The sequence below is a fragment of the Salminus brasiliensis genome, chromosome 16 (assembly GCF_030463535.1).
Source record: "Salminus brasiliensis chromosome 16, fSalBra1.hap2, whole genome shotgun sequence".
Classification (NCBI taxonomy): Eukaryota; Metazoa; Chordata; class Actinopteri; order Characiformes; family Bryconidae; genus Salminus; species Salminus brasiliensis.
The window spans coordinates 21,058,739-21,075,234 of NC_132893.1; the positions used below are offsets into that span (position 1 = coordinate 21,058,739).

General features: G+C 42.5%; 1 protein-coding gene across 1 annotated transcript in view; it reads left to right on the forward strand.

Annotated features, from left to right (window-relative positions):
* Positions 1-16,496, forward strand: part of kcnj6 (potassium inwardly rectifying channel subfamily J member 6) — a 62,112-nt gene that overhangs the window by 33,944 nt on the left and 11,672 nt on the right. Inside the window, exon 2 of the mRNA XM_072658131.1 lies at positions 2,147-3,071. Within this exon, the coding sequence (XP_072514232.1) occupies positions 2,171-3,071 (901 nt within the window). The 5' untranslated portion in view covers positions 2,147-2,170. The remainder of the gene's footprint in view (positions 1-2,146; positions 3,072-16,496) is intronic.

The window sequence follows — 16,496 nt, forward strand, 5'->3', positions numbered from 1 at the left end:
ATGGCTTGCAACATAAAGAAGCTGAATGCATTCATTAAAAGGGGTGTCCACAAACATTTGGACATATATTGTAGGTTGTGATGTCGGGTGACCAAAATTCAATGTCAGGACAACATATAATTCAGACCCCCATTTGGCATGGTACAATGACAACAGCTGATGTTGATATTTTATTACGTTGTGATGTATAGTAGCCAAAATCCAATGTCTTCCAAACATCACATGCCAACATTTTGTTTTAAGGTATGGGGACCAAAACCCAACATCTGCTAAACCTCAGAATGTAAACTTCCACACATTGTGAAAATGTTGCTGGGGTGTAAGTCATGGTGCTAAGTAAACAAAAGCTGTCTAGAGTTGGAGCTTGATGCCAACCCAATGTCGTATTTGACGGATATGTGCTTTTGATTTCCAACCAAAATTCAACTTCTGTCTGACGTTACAGTCCAATGTCTTTCTGACGTAAAATCAACGTCAAAATCCAGCATTGAGCTGTAGAGCAGTAGAACTGTGTTCAAACTGAGTTTGAGAGTTGGGGATGAGGTGAGGATGGTGATCATCCAACATCCTGAACATCCTGGCAGAATAAAGTATTTTTAATTCCCTTCAAAATAAAGAATGAGCAGACATCTCAATACTTTTGTCCATATAATATACATTATATTTGCATGCCAGCTCCTTTACGTTGATAGTGCAACACATGTTTTGTGGGGGATTTCTGACAGATTTTTAACATTGTATAATTGAAGTGCCACTGTGCCACATCCATAACTGCAGTGGCACTGTAACTCAGGGGAGTTCATGGCCTAGAGAAGCAGGATTTGGTCATCCGTTTAAACCCCTAGACTGGCAGGAAGCAGGGGTAGGAGTAGGGACAGAAAAGGAACAGGGCTTTTTTCACCTTCCTGAACCATCACAGTTCAGGTGCCCCAAATTGCTTCCTCCAGGCACTGAGGTGGCCGTCCACTGCTCTGGATGTGTGTTCACATCCTCGGATGGGTTAAATGCTGAGGTTAAAATCTGCATTTTTACGAGATTAATCTTCTGTGTGTTTTTAATTTGAACTCTACTAGTTTGTGCAGGCCCAGAGAAACATGAGTTCCCCTTTTGGCTCTTTGTTACTCTCTGTCACTGTCATTGTCACTGTCATTCTCTTAGGGAGTTTTTCTTGCCACTTTTGCCATAGGCCTCCTCATTAGAAGTTTGGAACTGAATTTCTGAAAAGCTGCCTTGGTGAGGATGAATGTCATTCTTCTTTATCAAGACAGTTTTCCTCAAAAAAGGGCAATTTCTACTGAAGAAAATTTGCATGGTAAAAAGCACCATGAATTGAATTGTATGGTGTTGAAGTACAAGTCATCTCTTGCAGGGCAAGCTGAATTTTCTTTGACCAATTTGTCATTAAAAAAATTCTACTGCAGCCGTGCTAATCACAGAACGACAGAACGAGGTCACACTGACTTATCAGTGGAAAAAAAGAGAAACACCCGGCACATTCAGAAATAGTCACAAAATACAAAATTCTGCCAGTTGCTTTCTTAAGAATCCTGATCAACGGGTGGCATTTAACAGCTGGTATTCGAACCTGAACCTTGGCAGGGCTCATCTCTGCATCGCCAAGCACTGCTTTCTGCATGCAGCACCTTAGATCTGCAAGAAAATGTCTTTTTGTGTGCAGCACTGCAGAGCGTTTGCTGTGTTCTTCTTCATTACAAAACAAAAAGACAGTTTTTTTAATATTCCTTCCTGTGTGCGACCTCCTGAGGAGCAGAATCGGGGCTCAGGATTATTAAGTTGCTGTTTAGCGAAGAACTTGCTGTGACAGTAGCTCAGACAGGAGTTGTTTGGAACACTCACACCTACGATGGACAGATATTTAACCCACAATAATAGTATAAGAAATATTAGTGTTGATCTTATATGGTATAGATTGTGGTCCACATTTTTCAACATATGAAAAAGCTCTGGAAAACACCACTTGATAGAAAAAATGTCATAATAGGAGCTGATACAGGATGACGTTTCCATCAGATTCTACTGGTATTTGTTGCTGTATCATTAGATGCTTTGTGAGTGAGTAACCAAGCCAGTGATTCAAACTGTACAACAATATGGGCTTATCTCATCTCATGTGTCTTGCCTCCAGGCTCAGATCCTTCCCGAAGGCCCAATGGAGCAGGATGTGGAGAGCCCCATCACGGTCAGACAGCCCCGGCTGCCCAAGCAGGCCCGAGACGACCTCCCCAAGCAGCTTCAGGACCCTGAGAGAGCCAAGCGCAAGATCCAGCGCTATGTCCGCAAGGACGGCAAGTGCAACGTGCACCACGGCAACGTCCGGGAGACCTACCGGTACTTTACGGACATCTTCACCACTCTGGTGGACCTGAAGTGGAGGTTCAACCTCTTCATTTTTGTACTGGTATACACGGTCACGTGGCTGTTCTTTGGCCTTATGTGGTGGCTGATCGCGTACGCGCGGGGGGACCTGGACCACTTAGGGGATGACAAGTGGACGCCGTGCGTCAACAACCTGGAGGGCTTCGTCTCTGCATTTTTGTTCTCCATAGAGACAGAGACCACCATCGGCTATGGCTACAGGGTGATCACAGACAAGTGTCCCGAGGGCATTGTGCTCCTGCTGGTGCAGTCGGTGCTGGGCTCCATCGTGAATGCCTTCATGGTGGGCTGCATGTTTGTGAAGATTTCACAGCCCAAGAAACGAGCAGAGACGCTGGTGTTCTCCACCAACGCCGTGATCTCCATGCGTGACGGGCGCCTGTGCCTAATGTTCCGTGTGGGGGACCTGAGGAACTCGCACATCGTGGAGGCCTCCATTCGAGCCAAACTGATCAAGTCCAAACAGACCAAGGAGGGGGAGTTTATCCCCCTCAACCAAACGGACATGAACGTGGGTTACGACACAGGCGACGACCGCCTCTTCCTGGTGTCCCCGCTCATCATCTGCCACGAGATCAATCAGCACAGCCCTTTCTGGGAGATCTCCAAAGCCAACTTGTCTAAGGAGGAGCTGGAGATTGTGGTGATCCTGGAAGGCATGGTTGAGGCCACAGGTAGGAATGCACATATTTTCAGGGCATGCAAAACAGGGAATGCAAGTGATACAGTGCAGTTCGCTGACTAGGTTTGGCTCTAGATCTCTGGCCCCATAACCCCCTGGCCTTCATGTTTAGAGGGTTCTCTTGCTCTAAAACACCTGAGCTAACTAATTAGCTAATTACAAAAGGCCTGACTTGAGTTTAGTGAGTGCTTTAGAGCATAGAAATCACTAAAATGTGCAGGGCAGGGGTGCTCCAGGACTAGAAAAGGAATATGAGAGCTATCATGTGTTGACATGGTGTTAGGAAGACATAGAAATTATGTGTGTCTCTTTGTGAAATTAGGTTTGTGCTCCTTCTGTGTTTTATTGCCAACTGTGTGTCATGCTTCTGTCAGCCATTTGTGTGGGGGCACTCGAAGGCCTGCATGAGGTCAGACATGTCTAAGAGGTGTATGGTGGGAGAGCAAATGAGATGATCTTTCATTAGCAGCAGAATAAAGTGCATCTGGCTGGGTGAAATGGTGAGCTAGAAAAAAAAGCTCTCTGCAGAAAGAGATTCCGCTGATTAGATGGAGAGGAAAAACAGTGTCATTTGAGTGGAGGACAGACATCAGGCTGCATCTACGGCCTACAGACCACACACACGCTACAGTGGAGATAAAAACATACACTCACTCAAAGCCTTCAGCAGTGGGTGTATTGGGTTCTGTGCTGTAAATCAAATCAGGTTTACTCTTCGCATCTGCTCACAACCCACGTTTAATGCCTAAGTGAAAAATATAGCAAGGAAAAGGTGACAAGGCCAGTGACGTTTTTCCTGTATGCACAGGAAATACAACAGAACACTTAACATAAAAGCATTTATCCAATGTTATTCCTTAAAGCAACGTATATTTAACGGCTGCATCTGAGATTGGATCAAACTCATGATCTACTGAATCAGTTTTCATGACAAAAATCAAGGTTCCCAGAGGTTTAAAGAGTGTGTTTGTGAGTAATGGATTTTGAGGTTTGTGGGTGGCAGATTTTGAAGTTGCTTGGCATGGTATGAAGTTGTAATGGGGTAGGGGTTGAGGTAGTGGAATTGTAGAGTTTAAAGGTTTAAAGAAGAATGACAGAAATGTAAGTTTAAAGTTGCTTTGTAGAAGATGTTGAGGCTATTGGGTTGGGTGTTAGTCTGGGTTTTGGGTAGCAGAGTTGGAGGCTTTTGGGTAGTAAGAAGTTAAGGCTGTGGTATAGTAGACTTTGTGATAGAACTGGTAATAGAACTTAAGACTGATTTTTGAGGTTGCTTGGTGGGTGTAAGGGTTGTTGGTTACCAGTATTTGAAATTTTGAAGTTTGAAGAGATTGCAGTTGTTGGTAAGTAGAGGTTGTTTGGGTGGCAGGGTTTGAGGTTGTTTAACCTTTTGAACCCTATTTTTATTTTTTTGCTAATCCTGCTATTAATGCAGAAACAACTATGAATTATTTGGTAATAGTTCAGCAAATTTGGTGGAGTCCCACAGGATTCTATTTTAGGGCATATGAAAATGATGTTAATTATGAGGGCAAGAAACTGAAGTGTAGGCCTATGTGTAGGTTTTTAATAGTGAAAGCAACTTATTTATATTTAACAGCTGCAGAAACTGTACTTCCCGAGTATCACTCTGTCATCAGAGGATGGGATCAAGCTCATAATCTCCTAAATCCATTTCCACAACAATTAAAAAATATATGCTGTCCAGAGGTTTACCCTGCAGATCAAGTTGAGTTTAAAAAGTGCTATGTACATCTGTCCCATTGCCATTAGATGACTGGGGTTCCTCCATGTCACTGAAAAACATAGTGATCATTTAGTCATACACACAGTGGCATTTTAAGTGTGGTTAATGTTTGACTGATGGCTCAAAATGCAGTTTTAGAGCAGTTCTGTAGACCAGTGGTTTATGAGTTTACTCCTGGGGACAACGCTCTCATACATAGCGCAACTGTTCCCTGTGAGAATATCCTTGATCCAGCTCAATAGCAAATTATCATGCCTATGGTGCTGTGATGTTATGATGCTGATGGCAGAGAATACCTGAAGCCCTGGTCGTGGAGTACCCTCTGTCTTGGACACTTGAGTGTGTTTCTGCTCTACCATGCCCACTTCACCCAGGAATTGGCTTGGTTTCAAGCTGATTAGTTAAATCAGGTGTGAACACTAAAATAGACAGTAGACAGTGGGGGGGGGGTCTACTGCTGTACGCTATGCCTCAAACCTTTGCAAAGGGTGGTGAACTAGTCTTCGCTATTGGCAAGCAAAGAATGTGAGAAACTGATGAACAAGACTAAGAAGAAAATCAGTCATTTGGATTCTTTTGATTTGGAAAAGTAAGCAAGCAGACTAGAAAGGAAGTGCTTTGAAGCATGACCATATAAAAGCAATGGTACTTTGTAATGAGAGCGAAATAACTGGGAGCCAGGTGAATTGAGCACAGAACTGGAATAATGTGGTCATATTCCTCGGAGCCTCTTAGGAGTCTCACCACGTCTACAGGCAGAACTGCAGAACGCTCTTCAGCTCTCTTCCATGCGCTCAGTTCAGCTCACGGACACAATAGATCTCATTCAACATAGAATGCGTCATGTTCCATATCTAACACAGGTTATTCTCTGGGCATCAGTGGCCAGGCTAATTGGAAGCGAGCGCTTTTGCCCACCTCGGATTTCCAGGGTAATTGTTGCAGATTACTATTTTATGAGGCCTTTAGCCAACCAGGCTGTGCTGGCGCTCAGAATGCAGATGATCCTTCATTAGCCACAGATCTGAGGCCACAGCTGCCCAAGCTGTGAACCGCAGGTGAGACGAAGTGTTCCCTCCGGGAGTAAATGAAAGAATACAGAATGATCTGCAGCCGAGGGAGAAATCGCACGCTCCCATGAGAATGGTGGTTTTAATGTGCCTTATGCAGAGGCCAAGTAAATGAGCTATAGAGCAAGAAACTTACCGTGAGTGATGAAAAGATTGTGCGGTTCAAGTTTGAGGCTGGAGTGGTAGTAGAGTTTTAAGGCCATGTGGTTGGAGAAGTTGAGAAGAGTTTGAGGTAGTGAGGGAAGAAGCAGATTTTGAGTTTTTGGACCTGTGGGATTACATGTTTAAAGTTGGGTGGAGCAGAGTTTGCATGTTTGAGGTTGAGGTGGTGATGGTGTTTGAGGTTCTAAGGGACAGTTTTGATGTTTCTAGCTGGTAGACATTGTGGAGGCCCTGTTTGAAGTTTTTGGTTAGTAGAGTTTTTTGACGTTATTGAGTTTAAGGCCATGTGTGAGGGTATGTTCATTCTTACTCTTCAAAAGCAAGGCTTCTGCGCCTGTGTTTTGCTGGATGGCAGAGTTTAAGACAGTTGGGTGGGACAGTTTGAAGTAGTTAGGTGGGTCAATTTAGGATACAGTTTAAGGTTTTTGGGTGGCTTGTGATAAGGTTGTTTGGTGACAATGTTGGTAGTCAATAGTAGAATTTAACGTTGTTGGGCGGCAGAGTTTGAGCATGTTGAGGGATAGAGTTAGAGGTTCGGGGGTATGATTTGAGGTTGTCACTTAGTTGGCTGTTGGGAGGTTAAAGTCTTTAAGTGGGCCTTATTTCATTGGGTTTTATTGGGTCTCGCTTTTTTGGGCAGCAGGGTTTGATGCGCTTGGGTAGTAGCTTTTAAGGTTGTTGAGCACTTGAGAGTGATGTGTGATAGACTGAGGTTGTTTGGTGGAGTTTGAGGTTGTTGGTTAATAGAGATTGTTTGGGTGGAAGATTTGTGGTTATGCACTGTAGGGTATGTGTGTGTGTGTGTGTGTGTGTGTGTGGCTCTTGGATGGGGGGAGAATTTGAGGCTGTGGTTGTTCGTGTGAAGTCAGTGAGGCAAGCATAATGCAAGTGAGTCACTCTCAGAGGATTTAACAACATTCAACACAAGTACACACAGAGCCACTAGTCCACAGGGAACACACTCAGACAAACCCCTGTCCTGTTTGCTTTTCCAGCATGTTTGAGATTATAAAAGTCTAACCCATATACACATGGAGAAAGGCATATATATACTTTCAATTGGACATATAGTATATGGCTGCTGTGCCAATAGAAATGCTCTAAATTTCTTGGAATAAACTCCTATTTTAACTATTATTTAAAGTTGAATAATGAACATTTGTACTTCTTCTGTAAAGTTAACATTTCGGAGGTACATATTGGACAGGAACAATATACACTCAATATACACTATATATATCCTTTAGCTGCAGTTGGTTCAAGGAGAATAAGTCTAGCATTCTGTAATGATGTAAGGGAGAATGAGTACTAAATGCAATTGTGCTAGATTAGATCGATCAGCTGGGTGCGTGAGTGTTGGGTGTGTGTGTGCGCTGGCACTCCTGCATTTTGGAGGCCGAGCTTCTGCTCTAATGTGTTCTTGCAGCTGTTTTTAGATTTCACGGACAGCTGTCATGTCTGAGTCAGTCCTCCGCTTTTGTCTCTGGCAGAAATCATTCTACTCCCAAACTCTCACTCGCTGTTCTCTCTCTCTCTCTCTCTCTCTCTCTCTCTCTCTCTCTCTCTCTCTCCCCACACGCACATACAATCACACAGTTTCACTCACTATTTTGTGAAAAATGCTGCCCATATTGACTGCAGTGAGAAACATGCATGCCAGAGGGCAGCAAGGGCGAACGCTGTTCTTTTTTAGATGGTGGGAAAAATAACACATTTCTTCCTTATGTATTTTTAGTGCAGAGAGAGTGTAAACGCTGCTTGAATAAAAAAAAACAAAAAAAAAAACAATAACCCTCAACCAATGCGCTCATCAGTCAAGAACAAAAGATCAGCCTCTTTGTCTTCAGAGCTTTGATTCAGCGTTGCGATCATCACAGGCACTTCACTGGGTAACTAAATAAAGCCTGAAAACTGTGGATTTTTGCATCTTGGGTGGAACGATCAGTAGAAAATTCTGCTTTTCCAGCAACTGTGATTCTATTTTGAGTGGTTTGTGAGAGTGGTTGCCATAGAGACAGTGTGGAGAGTGAGAAAGAGAGAGAGAGAGAGAGAGAGAGGGAGAGTGTGAGCAGCAGGAAAACCCACTGATGTTACACAACTCTGTTATCTAAAGGGTCCAGCACCAGGCATACTATTATTATGATCATTATCATCATCATCATCATTATTATTATTATTATTATGCACTACTAATTAACATAAGATATATGCAAATACTGATTGTTTTCCCCTCTCTCTCTCTCTCTTTCTCTCTCATTTTCTTTCCCTGGGATAAAGAAGGCGCTGAGTTTAAGGCATGCTGTACGCTTGTAGGTATCGTTCGCTCTTAAAGCAGCGTGTCTTTACTTATAAAAGATTAAGCAGCCTGTGAGTGCTGGGCCATGTAGCGCCGCAGGTACTGCAGAATGAAACACATCTCTACCCCAACTCAGCTGTTGGGCCTCAAAAGAGCAAACGCAGTCATAGACGATGCTGGATTGTAATTTGTGACGGTCGAGGACAGAAATCAAAACGCTTCTTCAGACAGGCATCTCCCACAGCAGCTGAAACGGCTCTAAAAGAGCTGTGAGATCACGCCATGTCAGCAGCTAGTTCACAGACACATTTCCGAGAGAGAGAGACAATATCTCAGACCATTGATCTATCCCAGTGGAATACCACATTAGATTAAGGGGCCCATAATCCTACACTTTCCTTGTGTTTTATGGATGTTCCTGAGATCTGCAGCATTCCTGTGGGTTTAATAGACTGAAAACAGAAGTCTTTTATGTATTTGTACAATGCTCATTTTCCATCCCCTGTTTTTTGTACCGTGCTTTAAAGACCAAAGGAGCACCATGTATAGGTTTGGTGAATTGCAAGAGATTTTTTAAGGCTCTCAGATATCTTTTAAACAAGACCTCAGACCTTAATTAGGTTGTTAGGGCTATGGTTTGTTTAAACTCGCAGTTAAGAAAGATCATGTGTTGCAAAGGTTTTATGAATACTCCTGAAACCGTGTTCGAACAATCAGCAGCCATGGGTTCCTCTAAGCAGCTGCCTACCATTCTGAAAATTTGCATAATTGATGCTCACAAAACAGAAGAAGGCTATAAAAAGACAGCAAAGTGTTTTCAGAAAGCCGTTTTCTCAGTTCATAATGTAATTAAGAAATGGTAGTTAAGCAGAATGGTGGAGGGCAAGTTAATACTGGAAGAGAACCTTCCGAGGGAACTGTTTGTAGGATAGCTAGAAAGGCTATTTAAAACCTCCCCCAGCCCATTTAACTGCAAAAGACCTTTACAAGGATTTAGCTCTCTTAGTCTGGAGGTGGTACTCTATTCTACTGTGCAGAACACATAACAGAGTCATCAAACTACAACTTGTCCTGCATCATCACCACAAAATTCAGCGTCTGAATTTTTCAAAGGGGCATCTGAACAAGCCTGGTGTATTTTGGAAAGAAGTTCCAACTGTTAAGCGTGGAAGTCGGATAAATGAAAATAATGTAAAACTACAATTTTACTTAAAATATTGAATAAATGTGAATTTTAAATAGAAAAAAAAAAATAAATAAAAAATAATATATATATATATATATATATATATATATATATATATATATATACACTGTGTGCAGAATTATTAGGCAAATGAGCATTTTGATCACATCATCCTTTTTATACATGTTGTCCTACTCCAAGCTCTATAGGCTCCAAGCTCTAAAGCCAACTACCAATCAAGTAAATCAGGTGATGTGCATCTCTGTAATGAGAAGGGGTGTGGTCTAATGACATCAACACCCTATATAAGGTGTGCTTAATTATTAGGCAACTTCCTTTCCTTTGGCAAAATGGGTCAGAAGAGAGATTTGACGGACTCTGAAAAGTAAAAAATTGTGAGATGTCTTGCAGAGGGATGCAGCAGTCTTGAAATTGCCAAACTTTTGAAGCGTGATCACCGAACAATCAAGCGTTTCATGGCAAATAGCTAACAGGGTCGCAAGAAACGTGTTGAAAAAAGGCGCAAAATAACTGCCCATGAATTGAGGAAAATCAAGCGTGAAGCTGCCAAGATGCCATTTGCCACCAGTTTTGCCATATTTCAGAGCTGCAACGTTACTGGAGTATCAAAAAGCAGAAGGTGTGCAATACTCAAGGACATGGCCAAGGTAAGGAAGGCTGAAAAATGACCACCTTTGAACAAGAAACATAAGATAAAACATCAAGACTGGGTCAAGAAATATCTTAAGACTGATTTTTCTAAGGTTTTATGGACTGATGAAATGCGAGTGTCTCTTGATGGGCCAAATGGATGGGCCCAAGGCTGGATCAGTAAAGGGCAGAGATCTCCACTCCGACTCAGACGCCAGCAAGGTGGAGGTGGGGTACTGGTATGGGCTGATATCATCAAAGATGAACTTGTGGGACTTTTTCAGGTTGAGGATGGAGTGAAGCTCAACTCCCAGACCTACTGCCAGTTTCTGGAAGACACCTTCTTCAAGCAGTGGTACAGAAATAAGTCTGTATCGTTCAAGAAAAAATGATTTTCATGCAGGACAATACTCCATCACATGCATCCAAATACTCCACAGCGTGGAGCTGGCCAGTAAGGGTCTTAAAGAAGAAAAAATGATGACATGGCCCCCTTGTTCACCTGATCTGAACCCCATAGAGAACCTGTGGTCCCTCATAAAATGTGAGATCTACAGGGAGGGAAAACAGTACACCTCTCTAAACAGTGTCTGGGAGGCTGTGGTGTCTGCTGCACGCAATATTGATCATAAACATATCAAGCAACTGACAGAATCTATGGATGGAAGGCTTTTGAGTGTCATCGTAAAGAAAGGTGGCTATATTGATCACTGATTTGTTTTTGGTTTTGTTTTTTTATATTGGTTTACCTGGTGAAAATAAACAAGTGAGATGGGTATATATTTGTTTTTATTAAGTTGCCTAATAATTCTGCACAGTAATAGTTACCTGCATGAACAGATATCCTCCTAAGATAGCCAAATCTAAAAAAAAAAACACTCCAACTTCCAAAAATATTAAGCTTTGATATTTATGAGTCTTTTGGGTTGATTGAGAACATAGTTGTTGTTTAATAATAAAAAGAATCCTCTCAAATACGTGCCTAATAATTCTGCACACACTGTATATAGGTGGGGCTGTATAAGATTGACTGCTGAAGATCGTGGGACTGAACACATTTGACTCCAGTGAGACATGAATATGGCATGGACTGTATTGGGTGACGGAAGGTGTTCGTTATCGGCCCACAGTGGTGCGTCGATTGCTCTGTACCATCCACTGAAGTGGTCGTTCCCATCTGGCATCAATGGCCAGGCATCAATAAAGTCCATTCTCAGTACACCTTCACTACAGTGGTTCTAGGACACAACACAAAGTTAGCAGTGTCCAAGATGCTACCACCCTTTGCCCGGTACCCTGTTAGCATGCCCTTTGCCCATGATCGTTTTGCACTCTGCTACAACTGACTGGTTTGCTCGTTTATTTATATGTCCAGCAAACTATGTCACGTGGCATCTATGACGACCTGGACTAAGTTCATAAAAAAATAAATACATAAACGGCACAATGGGAAAGCGAGAACAGCTGGTGGCGTCTTCACGGCTGACCTGTTGCCACGGCGATGAGAGAACACAATGTGTGCATACGTGTCATCTTAAAGCAACTGCACGTGCCGGGAGCCCAGACAAGAACCTTGAGGAGGAACGGGCAGCAACAGCAGACGCTCTCCACCGCATTATTCATCTGCTCATCACCTTCACCTCAAAGCCAAAGGCCTCCTGACACCTGCCTGCTGTTCTCTCTGCCAAGCACAAACACAGACACAAACACACACAGAGTTCAAAATGAATTCCTAATCACTATTCATAATCAGAAGCATATGTACAAAACTAATTTTCACATTAATCTGCATTAGGTCCATGTTCACTATTTAAGGAGTATACCCTCATTTTAACAGAATTGTAAAAGCAGGCATATAAAGTAACTGATCACAGAGCATTTAAGGCCTTTCTATTCTCAGACATCTGACCATGGAAGGCTGTGATGTTGAAGAGATTTAAACTTATGATCTCCTTTCTCTTGACAAGCAGGCAGTTAGACAGTTGTGCCACTCAGGAGTTGTGAAACCATGTACATATTGGTGTCCTAGAAGGTAAAGGTACATTTACTCAGAACTGTGTGTTTATGTTGTGTAATTTGACAGCTCTAGAGTGGCGCAACGGTCAAAATGCTGCTCATTAAGTGTAAGGAGATCCCAGAAAATCAAATACCAGCAAGGGCTCAGCGCTCCAGTGTTGGGACATCATGCAATAGGGGAGGCTGGGACAGACTAAACATCCTACACAATATTTAATCAGTTTCAGCTGCAGCTCATTTACTAATGTGTTAGAGCCTTAACTCAATATGTATAATTAACCAAACTTAAATTTCTTTTAAAAAAACTTTAAAAAGATTCAGAACTAAAAAAAGTGAGTTAGGAGAACTCTATACTTACTCTATACATACTCTATAAATCCACTATACATACTCTATACATACACTATACATACTCTATACATACACTATACATTCAGTATACACACAGAATATACTTACTTTATACAGACACTATACATACTTTATACATACACTATACATACTCTGTACTTACACTATATATGCACTATACTTACTTTATACATAATCTATACTTCTTAAGTTCGTCTTAAGTTGCTTTAAGGATTTTTAGAAGAAAAAGGTTCCTCCACAGAAAAAAAACTCTACAGTACAGAAGGTTCTACAGTAAATGTAATGTAAATAAATGCTAGGATTCTATTAAATCTGTTGTAACATGTTTATGGCATGGTTATGTCACTTTAGCAGTCTTCAAGTTTGCCTTTCCTGGGCGTTTTCACACTCGTCTCACTCAGTCACACTTGGATGGCGAAGAACAGTGCTTTCTGAAGTCAGGCATTTCACCACACAGAAACACCTGCAAATCAAGAAGCCATTCTTGTAGGAGAAGGTTTAGCAATACAAGGTGATAAGTTGAAGCAGTCACATGACAAAATGAACCAATCACGCAACCCCACACACGACTCAGAGCAGACTCTACCCACTTCCGTTTGACCAGGGTCTGGATCCGTCCCGGGCTCGAAAACAGCTTTCACATTTTACCAAATGTACCGAACTCTCCAAACATGCACTCTCAGGTCCTGAAAAAAAAAATTAGTGTGAAAACGCCCCAAAACCAAAGAAGAGGGGCAATGCCCAATCGCCAAACATGAGAAAAGTCAAGGTTGTAAGACTGTTAGGACGATCTGAAAGCAGCACTGACACTGAAGCTGTTTTTATCATGCACGTTTCACCCTGGAACCCCAAGGGGTTGCCAGATTTGCTTTTTCCTGCCAATTGGGGTAGTATGAAAATGGGGATTTCAGACAGTACAAATAAAAGGGATTATCTTATAAATAAATGAATGAATACTGATTCTGGGGTTCAATTTCTGGTAACCTAAAAACAGATAGGTGTATACTGTGACAGTAAGGGCAGAATGTCTGGGTTGACAGTACATCACTGATAGCCAGTTTAAGGCCAAGTCATAACCGCCCAAGAAATGGTCCTAAGTGGTCATAAAATACCATTTTCACAGTATTTTAACCCAGGTCAGCATCCATGACAGTACAGAATTGCCATTTTTGGAGTTTGTGGTGCCACCCCTGGTTCAGTACACTGGGTGCATTGATTCCATAAGGGCACTGAATGTCATATGTGGTGATACCAATGCACAGCCAAGCCACAGATGATGTGAAAACGCATAAAGATTTAATGGAATGATCCTCTCAGCATCACATGGTGAACCTCTTACAGTTAATATCAGCTCAACTCTTCACGCACTCACAGTTTTCCACGTGAAGATGTAAGGTGAAATAAGAACATAGCTGAGGTGAAATAAATGTCTTACCTGTTTCTCTTAAACTAATGCCTTTCTAGCTGCAAATTCTAAACCAAATGTTTGGGCTTGTAGTTTTAGTTGGCAGGACCAAATATGTTTTCAAACTGTTGGACGCTGTGTGACACTTCCAGTGTACACCAGTCTGTGGACAAACCACCTCTGGTCCCCAAGAGCCCTGTTTTTAACACTGGTCCTGAAGGCACCCTGCCCTGCACAAGCCCTTTCAGAGTTGCAGGGGGTGTGTTAAAGCAGGGAGTCCACTAACATATGCAGAAGAGGGTGCCTCCAGGACCAGGGTTGAGAAACACGGTCCGAAAGAACTCTCTAAAGCTGAAGTTTTTTTTTACCTAGAACATTCCGAATAACTGTTTTGGAACTTCTAAGATGGTACAGTTTGGATTCATAACTAGGTGCTGTTGCTTGTTTCCCATCTAGCTAAATGTTCTGGCCGTGTTCATGTTTGGGTTAAAATCGCGGGTCAGATTAAAGATCTAACTCATATGAGAACAACCAGTACCCATCATTCCTGTGTGTGTGTGTATACACAACACTCTTCCATTGTGCTGCTATCCAGATGTATGCTTTCCGCACTAAGCTTTTGTGCGTCTGCTTTGCTCATCTCTAAGGAAGAAAGGCGGCACTGTGCTTCGATGGCGCCAGGCCGTTGTTGCTGCCTCTTTTCTCTCTGACCGCATTAGCCGGCGGGGGGATTCTTCATGCGGAGAGTCTGCTGGCCGCTGATAACACAGGGGTGCGTCGATTGGGCCCTCACACGACCCGTCTCTCACCATTACCTGCCAAGTTCCTTTCAGTTGGCGCGGCGCAAGCAGAACGCTAATCCCGGGCCCTCGTTTACCCAGCTTAACGGAGTGGGCCTGCTGATCTAGGATCAGCTCCCACCGTCCTTATAATCATATGCATTAGGATTCAAGGGGGAAAAAAACAACAACACTCCAGCATCAGCGAGCTTGAGTTTAAGAAGTTTCCATACGTGCAGTAGCCGGAGCGGGAGCTAGAAAGGACTTTGGATTTAAAGTGAACAAACAATGGTTGAATAAAACAACTCAGAACTTTACTGTCCCTGGTGGTGTGTGTAGTAGTTAGGGATTATAATCCTCAAGGATTTAACTATTTTTAAGTTAGCCATGTTGGAAGCTGGAGGTGGGGTATGTGTGTGTGGTGATGGTGGGTGGTGGAGGGAGGATAAGCATACAGATAAGCAGTAATGTATGTGCGCTTTGTAATGTTATTGTCTTGCTGTGAAGTTTTTCACTTGGTTGTGTTAGAGAGCCATTTTTGCTGACCTCAGTATTTCCTGTTGTGTTTACTTGTGTGTATTTTAGCAGAGCCGTTCATTTTAGCCAGTCGCAATGTTCTGTCATTTGGAAAAAAGGGTCCAATGCACACAGAGACCAATACTGATATAGCATTGCCGCCTTTATACCCACAGAGTGGACTGCGTCAGGTATGGATCGCTACGCATGTGAACCAAGGATTACCTGCCAAAGACTAACCACAATAGTGTGGAATCCAGTTGTACGGCTACTGTAGGTTTTCACATTGTTTATTCAAGCCATATGATATGAGTAAAACACAAAATCTATTTACAATGTTACAATTTTACAAAAAAAAAAACAGTATGTAACATTACAAGTACCTTTAAGAAAGGTAGTATTTGGTGTAAAAGAACACTAGGTTTGAAATTACATGGTTGTGCATGTTAAATAGGCATGAGTTAAACACTTTACACTACAGGTACTTGTAATTAGTACCCCCACTATTTCTAACTCTGGCACTGGGATTAGTGTAATTGTGTTGAAGGTAGTTCAGGGTAATGATACTGTAATTTTGCTGAAAGCAGTGAATGCAATGGAGGTTGGTGGACATTGCTGTGTCTGTGTGTGTTTGTGTGAGCAGGAGAAAGAGAGAGAGAAGGAGGAAGAGAGAGAGAGATTCACAGCAGACGTTGGGGAGGGGGTGTTCTTTGCCAAACATAAGTGTTACATAAGTGTGTGTGTTGCGTATTTGCCTGTAGTGAAGCACCTAGTGCAAAGAAATAGCAGACAGAGTCAGTCTCAGTATGAACCGCTGAGAGACCCGGTAATAAAGACAGTTAGCTGACTCTCTCACCTCCAGAGTAAATCACCACTGACTGCAGATCAGTGTTATGCTGAACCCTGCACTGACAAACGCACCTTCGCACTGAATAATTGTCCTCGCCTACCATTGAGATAAATGACCGTTCGGTTTGTCCGCAAACACGCACGCTCCAACCCTGCTCATCCTTCCATCGCTCTTCTGTTCATCTGCCTGTCTACCAGGAGGAATCCGATTACACACACACATATATTCATCTCCCAGTGGCATCACTTCGTCCACCCTGGCGGACTGTGATAAGAGTAATATTTCAATCAGAATGCTGTAATTTCAGTTAATAACCCTGTCGTAAATGTAGAGACTAACAGATCGATGTTCATACGCATCTGCTTTTTAC